This window comes from Oncorhynchus gorbuscha, unplaced genomic scaffold, assembly GCF_021184085.1.
Source record: "Oncorhynchus gorbuscha isolate QuinsamMale2020 ecotype Even-year unplaced genomic scaffold, OgorEven_v1.0 Un_scaffold_855, whole genome shotgun sequence".
NCBI lineage: Eukaryota > Metazoa > Chordata > Actinopteri > Salmoniformes > Salmonidae > Oncorhynchus > Oncorhynchus gorbuscha.
This window is the reverse complement of record NW_025745844.1, coordinates 242,998-264,934: the sequence shown is the minus strand read 5'-3', so window position 1 is coordinate 264,934 and position 21,937 is coordinate 242,998. Positions and strand designations below refer to the sequence as shown.

At 44.7% G+C, this 21,937-nt stretch overlaps 1 protein-coding gene across 1 annotated transcript in view; it reads left to right on the top strand.

The window, feature by feature from the left end:
* spag17 (sperm associated antigen 17) overlaps positions 1–21,936 on the top strand; it is a gene marked incomplete at its 3' end in the record, with an annotated part of 42,174 nt that extends 20,238 nt beyond the window's left edge. The window contains exons 13-36 of the mRNA XM_046335807.1: positions 1,618–1,918; positions 3,875–4,014; positions 4,163–4,317; positions 4,527–4,720; positions 4,897–4,967; positions 5,093–5,317; positions 5,648–5,762; positions 6,064–6,300; positions 6,458–6,645; positions 6,852–6,963; positions 7,619–7,785; positions 8,262–8,403; positions 9,964–10,181; positions 10,371–10,518; positions 13,803–13,957; positions 14,150–14,347; positions 15,296–15,441; positions 15,598–15,728; positions 16,193–16,326; positions 16,531–16,713; positions 18,918–19,031; positions 20,413–20,461; positions 20,617–20,701; positions 21,912–21,936. Coding sequence (XP_046191763.1) covers positions 1,618–1,918; positions 3,875–4,014; positions 4,163–4,317; positions 4,527–4,720; positions 4,897–4,967; positions 5,093–5,317; positions 5,648–5,762; positions 6,064–6,300; positions 6,458–6,645; positions 6,852–6,963; positions 7,619–7,785; positions 8,262–8,403; positions 9,964–10,181; positions 10,371–10,518; positions 13,803–13,957; positions 14,150–14,347; positions 15,296–15,441; positions 15,598–15,728; positions 16,193–16,326; positions 16,531–16,713; positions 18,918–19,031; positions 20,413–20,461; positions 20,617–20,701; positions 21,912–21,936 — 3,633 coding nt within the window. The remainder of the gene's footprint in view (positions 1–1,617; positions 1,919–3,874; positions 4,015–4,162; positions 4,318–4,526; positions 4,721–4,896; positions 4,968–5,092; positions 5,318–5,647; positions 5,763–6,063; positions 6,301–6,457; positions 6,646–6,851; positions 6,964–7,618; positions 7,786–8,261; positions 8,404–9,963; positions 10,182–10,370; positions 10,519–13,802; positions 13,958–14,149; positions 14,348–15,295; positions 15,442–15,597; positions 15,729–16,192; positions 16,327–16,530; positions 16,714–18,917; positions 19,032–20,412; positions 20,462–20,616; positions 20,702–21,911) is intronic.
* Position 21,937: the final 1 nt, after the last annotated feature.

Sequence of the window (21,937 nt, the reverse complement as noted above, 5' to 3'; positions counted from 1 at the left end):
TACTTGTTCTCCCCACTGTAGCTCTATACCTATCCATATAGCTCTATACCATATAGCTCTATCCATATAGCTTTATACCATATAGCTCTATACCTATCCATATAGCTCTATACCATATATCTCTATACCATATAGCTCTATACCATATATCTCTATACCATATATCTCTATACCTATCCATATAGCTCTATACCATATATCTCTATACCATATATCTCTATACCTATCCATATAGCTCTATACCTATCCATATAGCTCTATACCATATAGCTCTATCCATATAGCTTTATACCATATAGCTCTATACCTATCCATATATCTCTATACCATATAGCTCTATACCATATATCTCTATACCATATATCTCTATACCTATCCATATAGCTCTATACCATATATCTCTATACCATATATCTCTATACCTATCCATATAGCTCTATACCTATCCATATAGCTCTATCCATATAGCTTTATACCATATAGCTCTATACCTATCCATATAGCTCTATCCATATAGCTCTATACCATATAGCTCTATACCTATCCATATAGCTCTATACCATATCGCTCTACACCATATAGCTCTATACCTATCCATATAGCTCTATACCAAATAGCTCTATACCATATATTTCTATACCTATCCATATAGCTCTATACCTATCCATATAGCTCTATACCAAATAGCTCTATACCATATAGCTCTATACCTATCCATATAGCTCTATACCACATAGCTCTATACCATATCGCTCTATACCATATAGCTCTATACCATATAACTCTATAGCATATTGCTCTACACCATATAGCTCTATACCTATCCATATAGCTCTATACCATATAGCTTTATACTTATCCATATTGCTCTATACCAAATAGCTCTATACCATATAGCTCTATACCACATAGCTCTATACCATATCGCTCTATACCATATACCTCTATACCATATAACTCTATACCATATAGCTCTATACCTTATAGCTTTATACCTATCCATATAGCTCTATACCAAATAGCTATATACCACATAGCTCTATACCATATCGCTCTATACCATATAGCTCTATACCATATAGCTCTATAGCATATTGCTCTACACCATATAGCTCTATACCTATCCATATAGCTCTATACCTATCAGAATGCATCAGATCTATTAAAGTGACTAAAGTGATGAGGGACTAGGGATGAGGGATTAGGGATGAGGGTGTAGTGATGAGGGACTAGGGATGAGGATGGAGGAACTAGGGATGAGGGAGGAGGGACTAGGAAGGAGCGATGAGGGAGGATGGACTAGGGATGAGGGATGAGGGAGGATGGAATAGGGAGGAGGGATGAGGGAAGATGGACTAGGGAGGAGCGAGGAGGGACTAGGGAGGAGCGATGAGGGAGGAGGGACTAGGGAGGAGCGATGAGGGAGGAGGGAGGAGGGACTAGGGAGGAGCGATGAGGGAGGAGGGACTAGGGAGGAGCGATGAGGGAGGAGGGACTAGGGAGGAGGGAATAGGGAGGAGGGAGGATGGACTAGGGGTTGATTTGCGATTGAGCATAAGTGTGTGGTGTTCTGCAGTGGAGGCTTCTGAGGGGAGGACGGCTCATAATAATGGCTAGAACGAAGCAAATGGAATTCCACCTATTATAATGGCTCCAGCCATTACCACGAGCCCGTCCTCCCCAATGAAATTGCCACCAACCTCCTGTGTTGATCTGATGGGTGTCTTTACAGAGTCTCTGAGCTGGCCGGAGGTGGAGAGAGTGGTCAGACAGTTTGTGTTTGAGAGCATGCCCCTGACCCAGCTGGAGGAGGGAGGCCTACTGACCTCTGCTAGTTCCCCTCAACCTACCTGCCTGCCCTGGGACGACCCGGTCTGCTTCGCCAAGAACTACCTCAGACACATCAACAAGACACAAGGTACAGACGTTCTATGAACTCTGACACTAGGGATGTTAACCGTTAATCGGTTTGCCGCTGAAAATACATAGACCGTCATGCTTATCGGTCTATAGGTTCATTTGCATAATTTAGTGGAATTTAATTGCCGCTTGTGTATTTTCATTAGTTGTCATGCATCTTATTTATCACAGGTGCACAGCATACAGAGACTAGTTTGAGGAGATGAATATCCTACCACCTGTCAGACAGCAGCAGAGTAGCTCCACAAAAAGCCTGTAGGTTACTGAAGTGAAACCTGCTGTTGGAAGCCCACTCATTATGCAACAAATAACCATTTTAAATGCAACCGTGTGTTAAAAACTTAAAATGTACTCTGACACATATTGGTCTGAATCCAGACTAGTCTACTACCAGATGTGTTGGTCTGAATCCAGACTAGTCTACTACCAGATGTGTTGGTCTGAATCCAGACTAGTCTACTACCAGATGTGTTGGTCTGAATCTAGTCTACTAGGTCTGTTGGTCTGAATCCAGACTAGTCTACTACCAGATGTGTTGGTCTGAATCCAGACTAGTCTACTACCAGATGTGTTGGTCTGAATCCAGACTAGTCTACTACCAGATGTGTTGGTCTGAATCCAGACTAGTCTACTACCAGATGTGTTGGTTTGAATCCAGACTAGTCTACTACCAGATGTGTTGGTCTGAATCCAGACTAGTCTACTACCAGATGTGTTGGTCTGAATCCAGACTAGTCTACTACCAGATGTGTTGGTCTGAATCCAGACTAGTCTACTACCAGATGTGTTGGTCTGAATCCAGACTAGTCTACTACCAGATGTGTTGGTCTGAATCCAGACTAGTCTACTACCAGATGTGTTGGTCTGAATCCAGACTAGTCTACTACCAGATGTGTTGGTCTGAATCCAGACTAGTCTACTACCAGGTCTGTTGGTCTGAATCCAGACTAGTCTACTACCAGATGTGTTGGTCTGAATCCAGACTAGTCTACTACCAGATGTGTTGGTCTGAATCCAGACTAGTCTACTACCAGATGTGTTGGTCTGAATCCAGACTAGTCTACTACCAGGTCTGTTGGTCTGAATCCAGACTAGTCTACTACCAGATGTGTTGGTCTGAATCCAGACTAGTCTACTACCAGATGTGTTGGTCTGAATCCAGAACTACCAGATGTGTTGGTCTGAATCTAGACTAGTCTACTACCAGATGTGTTGGTCTGAATCCAGACTAGTCTACTACCAGATGTGTTGGTCTGAATCTAGACTAGTCTACTACCAGATGTGTTGGTCTGAATCCAGACTAGTCTACTACCAGATGTGTTGGTCTGAATCCAGACTAGTCTACTACCAGATGTGTTTGTCTGAATCTAGACTAGTCTACTACCAGATGTGTTGGTCTGAATCCAGACTAGTCTACTACCAGGTCTGTTGGTCTGAATCCAGACTAGTCTACTACCAGGTCTGTTGGTCTGAATCCAGACTAGTCTACTACCAGATGTGTTGGTCTGAATCCAGACTAGTCTACTACCAGGTCTGTTGGTCTGAATCCAGACTAGTCTACTACCAGGTCTGTTGGTCTGATAGCAATAGAGTTGTCAAAACAGCACCAACAGATCTGCAACAACAGCACCAACAGATCTGCAACAACAGCACCAACAGATCTACAACAACAGCACCAACAGATCTACAACAACAGCACCAACAGATCTACAACAACAGCACCAACAGATCTACAACAACAGCACCAACAGATCAGCACCAACAGATCTACAACAACAGCACCAACAGATCTACAACAACAGCACCAACAGATCTACAACAACAGCACCAACAGATCTACAACAACAGCACCAACAGATCTGCAACCCGGCTGTTGTTGATGATCTGATATATCTCATTGTTCCTCTCTTTGTATCTTTGACATAACAGCTAATAAAACAGGTTTCCTCTACAGGTGAAGCGTTCCACCACCAGGATGAATCAGAGGAGAGTTTGTCTGATGTCGTAGATGTTACTGAGATACAGAGAAGCCGGATGCGATCTCTCAGTGACTGGCACTATACTGAGCACCACAACGCCAATGTCTTTCCCCAGGTCAACATCAATCAATACTCACATTTACTGGAGCTGTTTTGCCTTCTGATTTCTGGCTCCTTTTTGTGACCATTTGTGATCCTCAGGGAACACAGAGAGGAGAACAACCACAGCATGTTCTAGTGACCCCCTTGTTGTCTTGCTGTAGATTCTCCACTCTGCCTCTCAGTCCTACCGCTGCATGGACACCTTCTGTGGTAGTCTGGACAACACCCTGTTCATCGTCTGTCACAATCCCATGAGCCCTCAACGCCAGTGCAAGGAATTATGGGACATGGCTCTCCACACCAACGTTGGGTTCAGGTACAGTTTTTTTTAAATCAAGCAACTTTCACATTTACTATAAATCAGTTGTTTAACAGTTGGATATATATTTTCTTCAAACCCATTTTGTTGATTTCTTTTTGTGTTAGAAAACAATAAAATCACAGAGTACATTAGACTCTGGGTCCTGTTTAGGATTGTATTTATTAAAACCCAACCGCTTTCCACCGTTCCCTCTCTGTCGTCAGGAAGTACCTTGAGCACGTGGCCAACTCTATATCTGACTGGACCGAGGAGGAGGAGGTGAAGTGGCGAGCTCTGCAGGCCAAGAGAGAGGCAGAGAAACTGAGAGGGCCCACCCCGCCTGACTCCTCAGAGAAAGGCAGGACAGAGTCGGCTAAGGGCACCAAGAAGGGCACTGTCTCAACAAAACACACTGCAAGTAAGGAAGCCAAAATATCAGTCAAAACAGGCTGAAATCCATTGGTATTACATACATACTCATTAACATGGATACATAAATTACAATAGATGAAAAACAGCACTAAGAGTAGTACTAGTAGTTACAGTGCTACAGTCCCCCTGTGATGTAAACGTTGTGTCCCTGTGTACCTGAAGCCTCCCCAGCCAAGTCTCCTGTCCCAGAGGAAGGTCCTCCAGACCAGTACATCAGAGAAGACTCGCTCAAAGTAACGGACTCTGTCTTGCTGTCTTCCACCCCGTTTTATAGTGATTGATGTATTCAGTACCTTTAATACATTCTGATGATTCTAACTGTGCTGCTGATGTTCTATACCAACTCATCTCTGTCCAGGCGTGGAAGATAGAGCAGGACAGACAGAAGGAGGAGGAACAGATGAAGAAAGCTAAGAAAGATAAAGGAGGGAAGGGGGCGGAGCGCGCCAACTCGTCCAAGGAGAACAAGAAAACAACCCCCTCGACCACGAAGAAGAGCAGGGAGGACGTGACCCCTGACCTGGCTGTGGGGACCCCTGGAGAACAGAGAGCGAAGCTGCAGTCGCCCACCGACGTCTTCACTGTGAGTCTATAAACCCCCTTTAAAGGCACAATATGACATTCCAGCTTCGTACTGGTTTTCTGGTTGAGGAGATATGGTGATATAGTCCCAGCAGATACTAGATAGATCATGTTTTACTGTGCTGTTATGGCAAGGTGCCTTTCACCCAAAAAGTACCTGCTGCAACAATATCAATAGAATGCGGACCTTTTTTAAAATGTTAAATACTGTGTGTGTGTGTGTGTGTGTGTGTGTGTGTGTGTGTGTGTGTGTGTGTGTGTGTGTGTGTGTGTGTGTGTGTGTGTGTGTGTGTGTGTGTGTGTGTGTGTGTGTGTGTGTGTGCGTGTGAAGGGATTCACTGGTTACAGCATGGAGGGGCAGCTGATCCAGGTCTCAGGCCAGGTCCACTCCCTATACCCCTCTGACGGAGGCCACATCCAGGTGGAGACCATCCACTTTGTCCAGGGTGAACACACACACACACACCACTATTAGCATACACACTTTCGCTCTCTTTTATTCACACGTTGATTCTTTTACACAGGCAGCCCAATTCTGATTTTTTTCCCACACATTAATTGGTCTTTTGACCAATCAGATGAGCTGTGAAAAGATCTGATGTGATTGGTCAAAAGACCAATTAGTGTAAAAAAAATAATTCAGAATTGGGATCTGATGTGAAAAGATCTGATGTGATTGGTCAAAAGACCAATTAGTGTTAAAAAAAAATATTCAGAATTGGGCTGCCTGTGTAAACATAGCCATAGCCGATGTTCTGTTTCCAGGGTCGACGCTCATCAAGGTGTGTGTGATGAAGGACAAGCATCATTTGTACAGCCACATCACCCAGCCAAACAGACACCAGGAGGAGAGCCCAAAGGACGCGGTCACCATGGAGACACAGAGTCCCACCAATAAGAGTGTTTGGCTGGGCTCCTTCTCAGCTGTCCTGGACAGCGGCATCCACCTCTCCTACAGTCACTACGGCCCCACAGGGGAGCAGGGTGAACACCTTACACCGATGCTGTCTGTTTCTCTGTCATTAAACCACTTGGTGTACTGTTCCTGTTATGGGGACGTAGTCTGGTCCCTATGTTGTGTGTGGTGATGTCTAGCTTTAAGGTGACTACGGTAACAGTCTGGTTGTTGACGTGTTTGTAGGTGAGATGGAGGCTGGTCAGGACTCTGATCTAGACATGCCCACAGACTCCAGTCTCTCCCCCGTCCCCTCGACCCTCCTCTCCTCCTCATTGTCCCGGGAGAAACTCAACTCCTCCCACAGCGCCAGGGGGGTGCAGCCGTCCAAGGAGACCAACAAGTCTTCAACACACAGAGAGGAAGAGGAGCAGGTGGATCCATACTATCGACCGTCACCAACAGATGCATTTAGTTTCCATAGCGTCTGTTCAGTTGTAGTGTTTTTGTAGTGTTGTTGATAACGTTGTAATACTGATATCAATGGTATAACGTTATGCTCTCGTCATATGTTCTTCCTGTTGACGTACCTGCTGTGTGTTATTCCCTTCATGTGTCTGGCTGTGTTGTCCCCTGCCAGACCAGAGAGTGTGTGGGTCAGGCTGCGTTATCTGGCAGCGCTCCGTTCCAGAGACTAAACCTCTCCACCCCCAGTGGTCTGCTGCTGCAGTTCCTCAGGGAGGATACAGACGGTCAGTGTGTGTCCAGACAGTGTGTGTGTGTGTGTGTGTGTCCAGACAGTGTGTGTGTGTCCAGACAGTGTATGTGTGTGTGTGTGTCCAGACAGTGTGTGTGTGTGTGTGTGTGTCCAGACAGTGTGTGTGTGTGTGTGTGTGTGTGTGTCCAGACAGTGTGTGTGTGTCCAGACAGTGTGTGTGTGTGTCCAGACAGTGTGTGTGTGTGTCCAGACAGTGTGTGTGTGTGTCCAGACAGTGTGTGTATAACTGTAGTTTTGGTTACTGTAGGCAGTACTCCAGAGGGACAGTGTGTGTGTGTAACTGTAGTTTTGGTTACTCTAGGCAGTACTCCAGAGGGTCAGTGTGTGTGTGTAACTGTAGTTTTGGTTACTGTAGGCAGTACTCCAGAGGGTCAGTGTGTGTGTGTAACTGTAGTTTTGGTTACTCTAGGCAGTACTCCAGAGGGTCAGTGTGTGTGTGTGTGTGTAACTGTAGTCTTGGTTACTGTAGGCAGTACTACAGAGGGTCAGTGTGTGTGTAACTGTAGTTTTGGTTACTGTAGGCAATACTCCAGAGGGTCAGTGTGTGTGTGTAACTGTAGTCTTGGTTACTGTAGGCAGTACTACAGAGGGTCAGTGTGTGTGTGTAACTGTAGTTTTGGTTACTGTAGGCAGTACTCCAGAGGGTCAGTGTGTGTTGGTGAGACAGACTTTCCCCCTACACTGCAGTGACAGTAGGGAGCCTCACCTCACAGACCCATCGTTACACAGTGAGTTGTCTAGGGTCATCACTGGTCAGGGCACCGTGGTCAAGTACATGAGAGACGGATCAACACAGGTACTGGCAAACACAACACACACACACACACACACACACACACACACACACACACACACACACACACACACACACACACACACACACACACACACACACACACACACACACACACACACACACACACACACACACACACACACACACATTAAGCTCCTCCCTCCCCACTTTATATAATGTTTACATACCCTACATTACTCATCTCATATGTATATACTGTACTCTATACCATCTACTGCATCTTGCCTATGCCGTTCAGCCATCACTCATTCCATATATTTACATGTACATATTCTTATTCATTCCTTTACACTTGTAAGGTAGTTGTTGTGAAATTGTGTTGTGAAATTGTTAGGTTAGATTAATGTTAGATATTACTGCATGGTCGGAACTAGAAGTACAAGCATTTCACTACACTTGCATTAACATCTAACCGTGTGTATGTGACCAATAAGATTTGATTTGTCTCTGTGTAGGTGCTGTTTGCAGATGGTTCAGTCAGTAGCAGTACAGACTCAGGACCCATCATCTCCTCTCCTCCTGAACCCCCTGCGAAGGAGGAAGAGGTAGTGAAGGAGACTCCGGTACCGGAGAGAAAAGACAGCAAGGACAAGAAGGGTAATCACATCTCTAACAAATCATATGGACCTTGATTTAGATCCGTAGGTCTTTTATACCAAACCAGTCAAAACCTACTCATTCAAGGGTTTTTCTTTATTTTTACTTTTGTTCTATATTGTAGAATAATAGTGAAGACATCACAACTATGAAATAATACATATGGAATCATTTAGTAACCAAAAAAGTGTTAAACAAATCTAAATATATTTTCTATTTAAGATTCTTCTAAGTGGCCACCCTTTGCCTTGATGACAGCTTTGCAAACTCTTGGCATTCTCTCAACCAGGTTCATGAGGTAGTCACCTGCAATGCATTTCAATTGACAGGTGTGCATTGTTGAAAGTTAATTTGTGGAATTTCTTTCCTTAATGCATTTGAGCCAATCAGTTGTGTTGTGACCAGGTAGGGGCGGTATACAGAAGATAGCCCTATTTGGTAAAAGACCAAGTCCATATTATGGCAAGAACAGCTCAAATAAGCAAAGAGAAACGACAGTTCATCATTACTTTAAGACGTGAAGGTCAGTCAATACGGAACATTTCAGTAACTTTGAAAGTTTCTTCAAGTACAGTCACAAAAGCCATCAAGCGCTATGATGAAACTGGCTCTCATGAGGACCGCCACAGGAAAGGAAGACCCAGAGTTACTTCTGCTGTAGGATAAGTTCATTAGAGTTACCAGCCACTACTAAAGGACACCAATAAGAAGAAGAGACTTGCTTGGGTCAAGAAACACAAACAAGGGACATTCGACCGGTGGAAATCTGTCCTTTGGTCAGAGTCCAAAATTGAGATTTTTGGTTCCAACTGCTGTGTCTTTATGAGACGCAGAGTAGGTGAAAGGATTATCTCAGCATGTGTGGTTCCCACTGTGAAGCATGGAGGAGGAGGTGTGATGGTGTGGGGGTGCTTTGCTGGTGACATTGTCTGTGATTTATTTAGGATTCAAGGCACACTTTAACCAGCATGGTCACCACATCATTCTGCAGTGATATGCAATCCCATCTGGTTTGCGCTTAGTGGGACTGTCTTTTTCAACAGGACAATGACCCAAAACACACCTCCAGGCTGTGTAAGGTGTATTAGACCAAGGAGAGTGATGGAGTGCTGCAGCAGATGACCTGGCCTCCACAATCACCTAACCTCAAACCATTTCAGGTGGTTTGGGATGAGTTGGACTGCAGAGTGAAGGAAAAGTTGAGAGAATGCCAAGAGTGTGCAAAGTTGTCATCAAGGCAAAGGGTGTCTACTTTGAAGAATCTAAAATATGAAATATATTTTTATTTGTTTAACACTTTTTTGGTTACTACATGATTCTATATGTGTTATTTCATAGTTTTGAAGTCTTCACTATTTTTCTACAATAGTAAAAATAAACAAAACCCTTGGAAAAGTAGGTGTGTCCAAACTTTAGACTGGTGCTGTATATTTGATTTGTCTTCCTATTAGACTTTTACTGTGTCAGTCTGAAATCTATTGGCTTCACAACCTTTAATGTTGTTGAGTATCGGTGCTTGAGAAAGACAAAGGGGAGATGAGGAGTTGTGTGTCTGGGCAGGTAAACTGGGTTCCAAGCAGAGCCTGGGGGCTGACCAGAGTCAGAGTGACCCAGAGCCCAGGGAGGAGCAGAGGTCATCAGACAACACCCAGGGCAGACAGGGGGTCTGTTGGGTCACCACCAGCCCCTCCGGACACAGAGTAGCCACCATGGGGGACCAGACCACAGACCCTGGCCCGGTCCTGGCCTTCAGAGCCACAGACCCTGTCAGCCAAACTGTGAGCATACGAACCAGCAACATGGTTTGCTAACATCGTGGTTGATAATAACACATGTTAGTTTTCTCACAACCTTTTGCAAAAGTCCAAAATGGTTGGTTAGCAGATACTCTGAAGGTGTCAACATTTTGACTTCCTACACATGTGATATGTAAAAGGAGTTCTTCTGCCTTGTCTCTGTGTGAGCAGGTTGTTATCACCCGGGAGGACAAGGTGATGTCTGTGCTGGACAGAGACGGGACGGTGATCATCGACCATGCAGACGGAACCAGGATCACTACCCTGTACCAGGAGAGAGAGGCTCTCAGTGGCTGGTCCCAGGAACACATTAACACAGGTTAAAGGCTATACTACTACCTGGTCTGATACAGGTTAAAGGCTATACTACTACCTGGTCTGATACAGGTTAAAGGCTATACTACCACCTGGTCTGATACAGGTTAAAGGCTATACTACTACCTGGTCTGATACAGGTTAAAGGCTATACTACCACCTGGTCTGATACAGGTTAAAGGCTATACTACTACCTGGTCTGATACAGGTTAAAGGCTATACTACCACCTGGTCTGATACAGGTTAAAGGCTATACTACTACCTGGTCTGATACAGGTTAAAGGCTATACTACTACCTGGTCTGATACAGGTTAAAGGCTATACTACTACCTGGTCTGATACAGGTTAAAGGCTATACTACCACCTGGTCTGATACAGGTTAAAGGCTATACTACTACCTGGTCTGATACAGGTTAAAGGCTATACTACCACCTGGTCTGATACAGGTTAAAGGCTATACTACTACCTGGTCTGATACAGGTTAAAGGCTATACTACTACCTGGTCTGATACAGGTTAAAGGCTATACTACCACCTGGTCTGATACAGGTTAAAGGCTATAATACTACCTGGTCTGATACAGGTTAAAGGCTATACTACTAACTACTACCTGGTCTGATACAGGTTAAAGGCTATACTACTAACTACTACCTGGTCTGATACAGGTTAAAGGCTATACTACTAACTACTACCTGGTCTGATACTGGTCTGATACATACAGGTTAAAGGCTATACTACCACCTGGTCTGATACAGGTTAAAGGCTATACTACTACCTGGTCTGATACAGGTTAAAGGCTATACTACTACCTGGTCTGATACAGGTTAAAGGCTATAATACTACCTGGTCTGATACAGGTTAAAGGCTATAATACTACCTGGTCTGATACAGGTTAAAGGCTATACTACTAACTACTACCTGGTCTGATACAGGTTAAAGGCTATAATACTACCTGGTCTGATACAGGTTAAAGGCTATACTACTAACTACTACCTGATCTGATACAGGTTAAAGGATATCCTACTAACTACTACCTGGTCTGATACAGGTTAAAGGCTATCCTACTAACTACTACCTGGTCTGATACAGGTTAAAGGCTATACTACTACCTGGTCTGATACAGGTTAAAGGCTATACTACTAACTACTACCTGATCTGATACAGGTTAAAGGATATCCTACTAACTACTACCTGGTCTGATACAGGTTAAAGGCTATACTACTAACTACTACCTGGTCTGATACAGGTTAAAGGCTATACTACTACCTGGTCTGATACAGGTTAAAGGCTATACTACTACCTGGTCTGATACAGGTTAAAGGCTATATTACTACCTGGTCTGATACAGGTTAAAGGCTATACTACTACCTGGTCTGATACAGGTTAAAGGCTATATTACTACCTGGTCTGATACAGGTTAAAGGCTATACTACTACCTGGTCTGATACAGGTTAAAGGCTATACTACTACCTGGTCTGATACAGGTTAAAGGCTATATTACTACCTGGTCTGATACAGGTTAAAGGCTATACTACTACCTGGTCTGATACAGGTTAAAGGCTATACTACCACCTGGTCTGATACAGGTTAAAGGCTATACTACTACCTGGTCTGATACAGGTTAAAGGCTATACTACCACCTGGTCTGATACAGGTTAAAGGCTATACTACTACCTGGTCTGATACAGGTTAAAGGCTATACTACTACCTGGTCTGATACAGGTTAAAGGCTATACTACTAACTACTACCTGATCTGATACAGGTTAAAGGATATCCTACTAACTACTACCTGGTCTGATACAGGTTAAAGGCTATACTACTAACTACTACCTGGTCTGATACAGGTTAAAGGCTATACTACTACCTGGTCTGATACAGGTTAAAGGCTATACTACTACCTGGTCTGATACAGGTTAAAGGCTATATTACTACCTGGTCTGATACAGGTTAAAGGCTATACTACTACCTGGTCTGATACAGGTTAAAGGCTATATTACTACCTGGTCTGATACAGGTTAAAGGCTATACTACTACCTGGTCTGATACAGGTTAAAGGCTATACTACTACCTGGTCTGATACAGGTTAAAGGCTATATTACTACCTGGTCTGATACAGGTTAAAGGCTATACTACTACCTGGTCTGATACAGGTTTACTACTACCTGGTCTGATACAGGTTAAACCACCTGGTCTGATACAGGTTAAAGGCTATACTACTACCTGGTCTGATACAGGTTAAAGGCTATACTACCACCTGGTCTGATACAGGTTAAAGGCTATACTACTACCTGGTCTGATACAGGTTAAAGGTCTGATACTATACTACTACCTGGTCTGATACAGGTTAAAGGCTATATTACTACCTGGTCTGATACAGGTTAAAGGCTATACTACTACCTGGTCTGATACAGGTTAAAGGCTATACTACTACCTGGTCTGATACAGGTTAAACCTGGTCTATACAGGTTACTACCACCTGGTCTGATACAGGTTAAAGGCTATACTACTACCTGGTCTGATACAGGTTAAAGGCTATACTACTACCTGGTCTGATACAGGTTAAAGGCTATACTACTACCTGGTCTGATACAGGTTAAAGGCTATACTACCACCTGGTCTGATACAGGTTAAAGGCTATACTACTAACTTGTCTAATACATTAGTAGTGTATATTATGATAATGTCTACGTTGTGTTACCAGGACAGAGACAACAGTGTGTAGGAAGGATAGTTCATGGTGTGATAATGTCTACGTTGTGTTACCAGGACAGAGACAACAGTGTGTAGGAAGGATAGTTCATGGTGTGATAATGTCTACGTTGTGTTACCAGGACAGAGACAACAGTGTGTAGGAAGGATAGTTCATGGTGTGATAATGTCTACGTTGTGTTACCAGGACAGAGACAACAGTGTGTAGGAAGGATAGTTCATGGTGTGATAATGTCTACGTTGTGTTACCAGGGGAGAGACAACAGTGTGTAGGAAGGATAGTTCATGGTGTGATAATGTCTACGTTGTGTTACCAGGACAGAGACAACAGTGTGTAGGAAGGATAGTTCATGGTGTGATAATGTCTACGTTGTGTTACCAGGACAGAGACAACAGTGTGTAGGAAGGATAGTTCATGGTGTGATAATGTCTACGTTGTGTTACCAGGGGAGAGACAACAGTGTGTAGGAAGGATAGTTCATGGTGTGATAATGTCTACGTTGTGTTACCAGGGGAGAGACAACAGTGTGTGTAGGAAGGATAGTTCATGGTGTGATAATGTCTACGTTGTGTTACCAGGGGAGAGATGCAGCAGTGTGTGTCATAAGGAGAAGGTGGTGATGGTGGAGCGCCTGGGGTTTGCCACGGTAACCATGTACGGCGAGGGCAGGTCCTGCAACGTGTTCTTTGGAGACGGGAGCGTCGTCACCGCCACCTGCGACGGAGCGTACCAAGTAAGAGAAACCGGGGGTGAATGTTACTAGTCCTTCCTCCATTCCTCCCGTTGTCTTCCCACCTCCTCCTCATAACGTGGAGAGCATCGGACGAGAAGATCCACGCTTCCTTTCATGAGTCGAGCAAATGACTGTGTTCTGAGGTTCTATATTCATTCTGGGTGACTCTCCGTGTCCCCGTGTGCCCTCTAGGTGTACCCGTCCAGTGTAGGTCTGCTGTTCATCAACCAGGACGGTAGTTGTGTGTACATGTCAGACCCTGAACACAGCCCAACCCTGAGTCTGGCCAGCTGGAGTCCCAGAGAGCAGCCAGGCAGCTACAGGATGAACCACACCTCCACCTCAGACACACTGTGTGAGGTCACAGACCACCACGGGAACCTCTTCCAGGTGGGTCGGCTCTGTATGACACCCCTGTTCCCTTCTTATAGTCTGGTCCCAGATCTGTTTGTGTTGTCTTGCCATTTGGCTTGACGATGACCATAGGAGTTGGCAAGACAGCACAAACAGATCTGGGACCAGGGCATAAGGCGCTGACCATAACTTGAGCACTATATAAGGAATAGGGCGAGATTCCAGACAGTTTGTTTTCCCATCAGGCCAAGTGTTCAGGGGATTATCGTACGATACATTGAACTCTGCAAGCCCCGGGAATTTTCATTTTGGAAACTTGTTTGACAAAGTGAATTAGGAAACTGTAGGCTTCCTAGGGCATGTGTAGGGCATGTGTAGGGCATGTGTAGGGCATGTGTAGGGCATGTGTAGGGCATGTGTAGGACATGTGTAGGACATGTGTAGGACATGTGTAGGGCATGTGTAGGGCATGTGTAGGGCATGTGTAGGGCATGTGTAGGGCATGTGTAGGACATGTGTAGGGCATGTGTAGGGCATGTGTAGGGCATGTGTAGGGCATGTGTAGGGCTTGTGTAGGGCATGTGTAGGGCATGTGTAGGACATGTGTAGGGCATGTGTAGGGCATGTGTAGGGCATGTGTAGGACATGTGTAGGGCATGTGTAGGGCATGTGTAGGGCATGTGTAGGGCATGTGTAGGGCTTGTGTAGGGCATGTGTAGGGCATGTGTAGGGCTTGTGTAGGGCATGTGTAGGGCTTGTGTAGGGCATGTGTAGGGCTTGTGTAGGGCATGTGTAGGGCTTGTGTAGGGCATGTGTAGGGCTTGTGTAGTGCATGTGTAGGCATGTGTAGGCATGTGTAGGCATGTGTAGGGCATGTGTAGGACATGTGTAGGACATGTGTAGGACATGTGTAGGGCATGTGTAGGGCTTGTGTAGGGCATGGTGGAGTTATAGTGACAGTGTATCATATGGTGCTGTGTGGAGGTGATGAAGGATGGCCAGGCATCAGTGGAGATCTCTAGCCCTCTGGACAGCAGAGTGGAGGAGGAGGAGGAGGAGGAGGAGGGAGGGCTGCCAGAAGAGAGAGAGCTGGCCAAGCATCCTATTGGACATAAAGTCCACATTCCCAGGTAGGCTTCAGTAACTCTGCTCCTCATCTGTACAGTGTAACTCCTTTTTCATTCCAATGTCCCCCAGTTAGGCACCTTTTAACCCTTGTAGTGTTCAAGCTGGGCTGAAGCATGATGGGTACTCTCTCATTCTCTATATCCATAATAAACTCCCAGGTTGTTCATGGCCCATGAGGACGGTTCAGGCACAGAGCTGCTGCACTCTCAGACAGTAGAGGAACGTTTGTATGAGGACTACTCTGATCCTGCTGTCGCCCTGCTTAAAGAACCCCTCCCAGACCTACAGGGTAGGATTCTGTTCATTACTCTACCTCCATAGACCTGTGTTTCCTCCTGGTCTACCCATAGACACGTCTGTAGTCTCCTCCCAGACCTACAGGGTAGGATTCTGTCCATTACTCTACCTCCATAGACCTGTGTTTCCTCCTGGTCTACCCATAGACACATCTGTGGTCTCCTCCCAGACCTACAGGGTAGGATTCTGTCCATTACTCTACCTCCATAGACCTGTGTTTCCTCCTGGTCTACCCATAGACACGTCTGTGGTCTCCTCCCAGACCTACAGGGTAGGATTCTGTCCATTACTCTACCTCCATAGACCTGTGTTTCCTCCTGGTCTACCCATAGACACGTCTGTAGTCTCCTCCCAGACCTACAGGGTAGGATTCTGTCCATTACTCTACCTCCATAGACCTGTGTTTCCTCCTGGCCTACCCATAGACACGTCTGTGGTCTCCTCCCTGTCCTGCAGGTGTCCTGGGTATAGCGGTGCTGAGACCCTCTCGTCAGGACGTGTGGTCCAGATGGATCATAGAGAAACAGAACAAGGACATCATCCCCACCAACCTCAGGTCCCGTCGCTGGGACAACTTCCCCTCAGTAGAGGTAGACCGAGAAAATCAAAGACAAAATGCAGTTGAAATAGACGCATAATGTATTAGCAAATCATGCTAGTTTTCAGTTTATACATGGTCAAAACACACTTTAGTCATAGGGTTTGATGATACCTTAACATCTAAATAAATAAATAAATCTACTTAATCCCCTAAAAACATATTCTTTAAACATCTACTGTAACCCCCCCCCCAGAGGAAGACGCCAGGTCCTCTGTTCGGGACCACTCTGGGCCGGGGTCTGACCCTGAGAGAGAAGCCTGTTTCTGAGGCCTGCAGGCCCGTGCTGAGCTGTCCGGATACCCTGGAGGTCCGACAGCTGCTCCAGTACCAGCCAGTCAGCAGACAGCTCCGCAGGACTCTGGAGACCCGCCTCAAGGTACAGCTCATCTCACTGTCCTGTGTGTATTCTATAAGGCAGTCTCCATTACAGCAGCCTTAACCCAGTGTACCAGCAGATACAGTCCCATGTCTGGCCATAATAATAATCAGCATTTGGTGAGGGATTATATTTGTCCTCCACATGTACCAGTGTGTATTATACACATGTGTGAATTGGAGATCTGTTTTTTTTGCATATCCCAACTCCCCCTGAGACAATTAGGGTTAAGTGCCTTACTCAAGAGCACATTGGCAGTTTTTTGTCACCTTGTCAACTCAGGGATTCAAACAAGAAACCTTTCAGTAACTGACCCAATGCACTAACTGCTAGGGCTACCTTAATATAGATAGCGGTGTACTCTATATGTCAACATGTGTTTGGTATGCGGTGTAATCTGTATGTCAACATGTGTTTGGTATTGTCAACATGTGTTTGGTATGTGGTGTACTCTGTATGTCAACATGTGTTTGGTATGTGGTGTACTCTGTATGTCAACATGTGTTTGGTATGTCAACATGTGTTTGTACTCTGTATGTCAACATGTGTTTGGTATAGGTGTACTCTGTATGTCAACATGTGTTTGTTTGGTATCAACATGTGTTTGTGTACTCTGTGTACTCTGTATGTCAACATGTGTTTGGTATGAGGTGTACTCTGTATGTCAACATGTGTTTGGTGGTGTACTCTGTATGTCAACATGTGTTTGGTTTGTACTCTGTATGTCAACATGTGTTTGGTATGTGGTGTCTCTGTATGTCAACATGTGTTTGGTATGTGGTGTACTCTGTATGTCAACATGTGTACTCTGTGTCAACATGTGTTTGGTATGTGGTGTACTCTGTATGTTGGTATGTGGTGTACTCTGTATGTCAACATGTGTGTCAACATGTGTTTGGTATGTGGGTACTCTGTATGTCAACATGTGTTTGGTCAACATGTGTTTGGTGTGGTGTACTCTGTATGTCAACATGTGTTTGTGGTGTACTGTATGTCAACATGTGTTTGTATGAGGTGTGTCAACATGTGTTTGGTATGTGGTGTACTGTATGTCAACATGTGTTTGGTATGAGGTGTGTCAACATGTGTTTGGTATGAGGTGTGTCAACATGTGTTTGGTATGTGGTGTACTCTGTATGTCAACATGTGTTTGGTATGAGGTGTACTCTGTATGTCAACATGTGTTTGGTATGTGGTGTACTCTGTATGTCAACATGTGTTTGGTATGTGGTGTACTCTGTATGTCAACATGTGTTTGGTATGTGGTGTACTCTGTATGTCAACATGTGTTTGGTATGTGGTGTACTCTGTATGTCAACATGTGTTTGGTATGTGGTGTACTCTGTATGTCAACATGTGTTTGGTATGTGGTGTACTCTGTGGTGTACTCTGTATGTCAACATGTGTTTGGTATGTGGTGTACTCTGTATGTCAACATGTGTTTGGTATGTGGTGTACTCTGTATGTCAACATGTGTTTGGTATGTGGTGTACTCTGTGTGTCAACATGTGTTTGGTATGTGGTGTACTCTGTATGTCAACATGTGTTTGGTACTCTGTATGTCAACATGTGTGTACTCTGTATGTCAACATGTGTTTGGTATGCAGTGTACTCTGTATGTCAACATGTGGTCCTCCTCCTGAACCTGGTCCTCCTGAACCTGGTCCTCCTGTACCTGGTCAACATGTGTTTGGTATGTGGTGTCCTGTATGTCCTGGTACCTGGTCCTCCTCCTGTACCTGGCCCTCCTCCTGTACCTGGTCCTCCTCCTGTACCTGGTCCTCCTCCTGTACCTGGCCCTCCTCCTGTACCTGGTCCTCCTCCTGTACCTGGCCCTCCTCCTGTACCTGGCCCTCCTCCTGTACCTGGTCCTCCTCCTGTACCTGGCTCCTCCTCCTGTACCTGGTCCTCCTCCTGTACCTGGTCCTCCTCCTGTACCTGGTCCTCCTCCTGTACCTACCTGGTCCTCCTCCTGTACCTGGTCCTCCTCCTGTACCTGGCCCTCCTCCTGTACCTGGTCCTCCTCCTGTACCTGGAATGACCCTCCACTGAGGAGGAGAAGATCCACCCTCCTCCTGTCCTGGTCCTCAACCATCCTGTACCTGGTCCTCCTGTACCCTCTGTACCTGGTCCTCTCTCCTGTTACCTGGTACCTGGTCCTGTCTCAACATGTGGTCCTCCTCCTCCTGTACCTGGTATTGTAGGAGTACATGGAGCAGGTTATCCAGAGAGAGAACCTGACAGAGAAGATGCAGCTGAATGACCCTCGTACTGAGGAGGAGAAGATCCACGCTGCTGACCTGCTCAAACTGGTCCTGGTCAGTCTGTTACTCAGGTGCTGTAGTATTCTGTTACACACATTCTGTTACACACAGTGTTCACACTCACACACATTCTGTTACACACACACACACACACACACACACACTGTAGTGTTCTGTTACTCACACACACACACATTCTGTTACTCACACACCACACACCTCACTCAGTCACACACACACACACACACAGAACACACACACACACACACACGGAGGAGAAGATCCACGCTGCTGACCTGCTCAAACTGGTCCTGGTCAGTCAGTACACGCACACACACACATACATACTGAGAAGGAGGAGAAGGTCCACACTACTGACCTGATCAAATATGTCCAAATTACTCCGGTGCTGTAGTATTCTGTTACTCAGGTGCTGTAGTATTCTGTTACTCAGGTGCTGTAACTAGCCTGGTGCTGTAGTATTCTCTCTAGGTGCTGTATCATATTCTGTTACTCAGGTGCTGTAGTATTCTGTTACTCAGGTGCTGTAGTATTCTGTTACTCAGGTGCTGTAGTATTCTGTTACTCAGGTGCTGTAGTATTCTGTTACTCAGGTGCTGTAGTATTCTGTTACTCAGGTGCTGTAGTATTCTGTTACTCAGGTGCTGTAGTATTCTGTTACTCAGGTGCTGTAGTATTCTGTTACTCAGGTTCTGTAGTATTCTGTTACTCAGGTGCTGTAGTATTCTGTTACTCAGGTGCTGTAGTATTCTGTTACTCATGTGCTGTAGTATTCTGTTACTCAGGTGCTGTAGTATTCTGTTACTCAGGTGCTGTAGTATTCTGTTACTCAGGTGCTGTAGTATTCTGTTACTCAGGTGCTGTAGTGTTCTGTTACTCAGGTGCTGTAGTATTCTGTTACTTGGGTGCTGTAGTGTTCTGTTACTCAGGTGCTGTAGTATTCTGTTACTTGGGTGCTGTAGTGTTCTGTTACTCAGGTGCTGTAGTATTCTGTTACTTGGGTGCTGTAGTATTCTGTTACTTGGGTGCTGTAGTGTTCTGTTACTCAGGTGCTGTAGTATTCTGTTACTTGGGTGCTGTAGTGTTCTGTTACTCAGGTGTTGTAGTATTCTGTTACTTGGGTGCTGTAGTATTCTGTTACTCAGGTGCTGTAGTATTCTGTTACTTGGGTGCTGTAGTGTTCTGTTACTCAGGTGCTGTAGTATTCTGTTACTTGGGTGCTGTAGTGTTCTGTTACTCAGGTGCTGTAGTATTCTGTTACTTGGGTACTGTAGTATTCTGTTACTCAGGTGCTGTAGTATTCTGTTACTTGGGTGCTGTAGTGTTCTGTTACTCAGGTGCTGTAGTATTCTGTTACTTGGGTACTGTAGTATTCTGTTACTCTGTGACACCATGTGCATTTTTTCCTCCTCAGTCACTTCCAGAGTCAGAGCACCCCACTATAGAGAACAGAATCTGTCCCGGTGAGTCCTTGGCACTTTAACCAGACCTTAGATCAGTATCATAACTAACCAGACCTTATGGGGCTTGGAGATTATTTCCTAGCTGTAGCAATGAATTGGATAAGGGGAAGGAATGGTGAGTTGAATAGGGAGTGTTTGTGTTTGTTCCACCTCAGTGGATGCAGCCACCCTGTACATCCAGGCAGTGAAGACTCCAGCCCTGCAGACTGAGGCCTCGCTCTCAGAGAAACACACAGACAGGTGGGTCAGAACTAGCCTGGTCCTATATCAGCATCATAACTAGCCTGGTCCTAGATCAGCATCATAACTAGCCTGGTCCTAGATCAGTATCACAACTAGATCTGTATCATAACTAACCTGGTCGTAGATCAGTATCATAACTAACCAGACCTTAGATCTGTATCATAACTAGCCTGGTCTTAGATCAGTATCATAACTAACCAGACCTTAGATCTGTATCATAACTAGCCTGGTCGTAGATCAGTATCATAACTAACCAGACCTTAGATCAGTATCATAACTAACCAGACCTTAGATCAGTATCATAACTAACCAGACCTTAGATCAGTATCATAACTAACCAGACCTTAGATCAGTATCATAACTAACCAGACCTTAGATCAGTATCATAACTAACCAGACCTTAGATCAGTATCATAACTAACCAGACCTTAGATCAGTATCATAACTAACCAGACCTTAGATCAGTATCATAACTAACCAGACCTTAGATCAGTATCATAACTAACCAGACCTTAGATCAGTATCATAACTAACCAGACCTTAGATCAGTATCATAACTAACCAGACCTTAGATCAGTATCATAACTAACCAGACCTTAGATCAGTATCATAACTAACCAGACCTTAGATCAGTATCATAACTAACCAGACCTTAGATCAGTATCATAACTAACCAGACCTTAGATGGAAGAGCAGGATAGAGTATCATAACTAACCAGACCTTAGATCAGTATCAGGTAACTAACTAACCAGACCTTAGATCAGTATCATAACTAACCAGACCTTAGATCAGTATCATAACTAACCAGACCTTAGATCAGTATCATAACTAACCAGACCTTAGATCAGTATCATAACTAACCAGACCTTAGATCAGTATCATAACTAACCAGACCTTAGATCAGTATCATAACTAACCAGACCTTAGATCAGTATCATAACTAACCAGACCTTAGATCAGTATCATAACTAACCAGACCTTAGATCAGTATCATAACTAACCAGACCTAGAAGATCATAAGTATCATAACTAACCTGACCTTAGATCAGTATCATAACTAACCAGACCTTAGATCAGTAGGACATCTTTCTCAGGTAACTTATTTTCCCTGTACTCATGGATTTAGTTAAACTATGAACATAAATATCTACAGCTTTGAACCTTTTCCATTATCTTCTCATCATATTAAAATCTCCTGTTTTACAGCTTCAGCAAAGAGGCAACACAGGAAA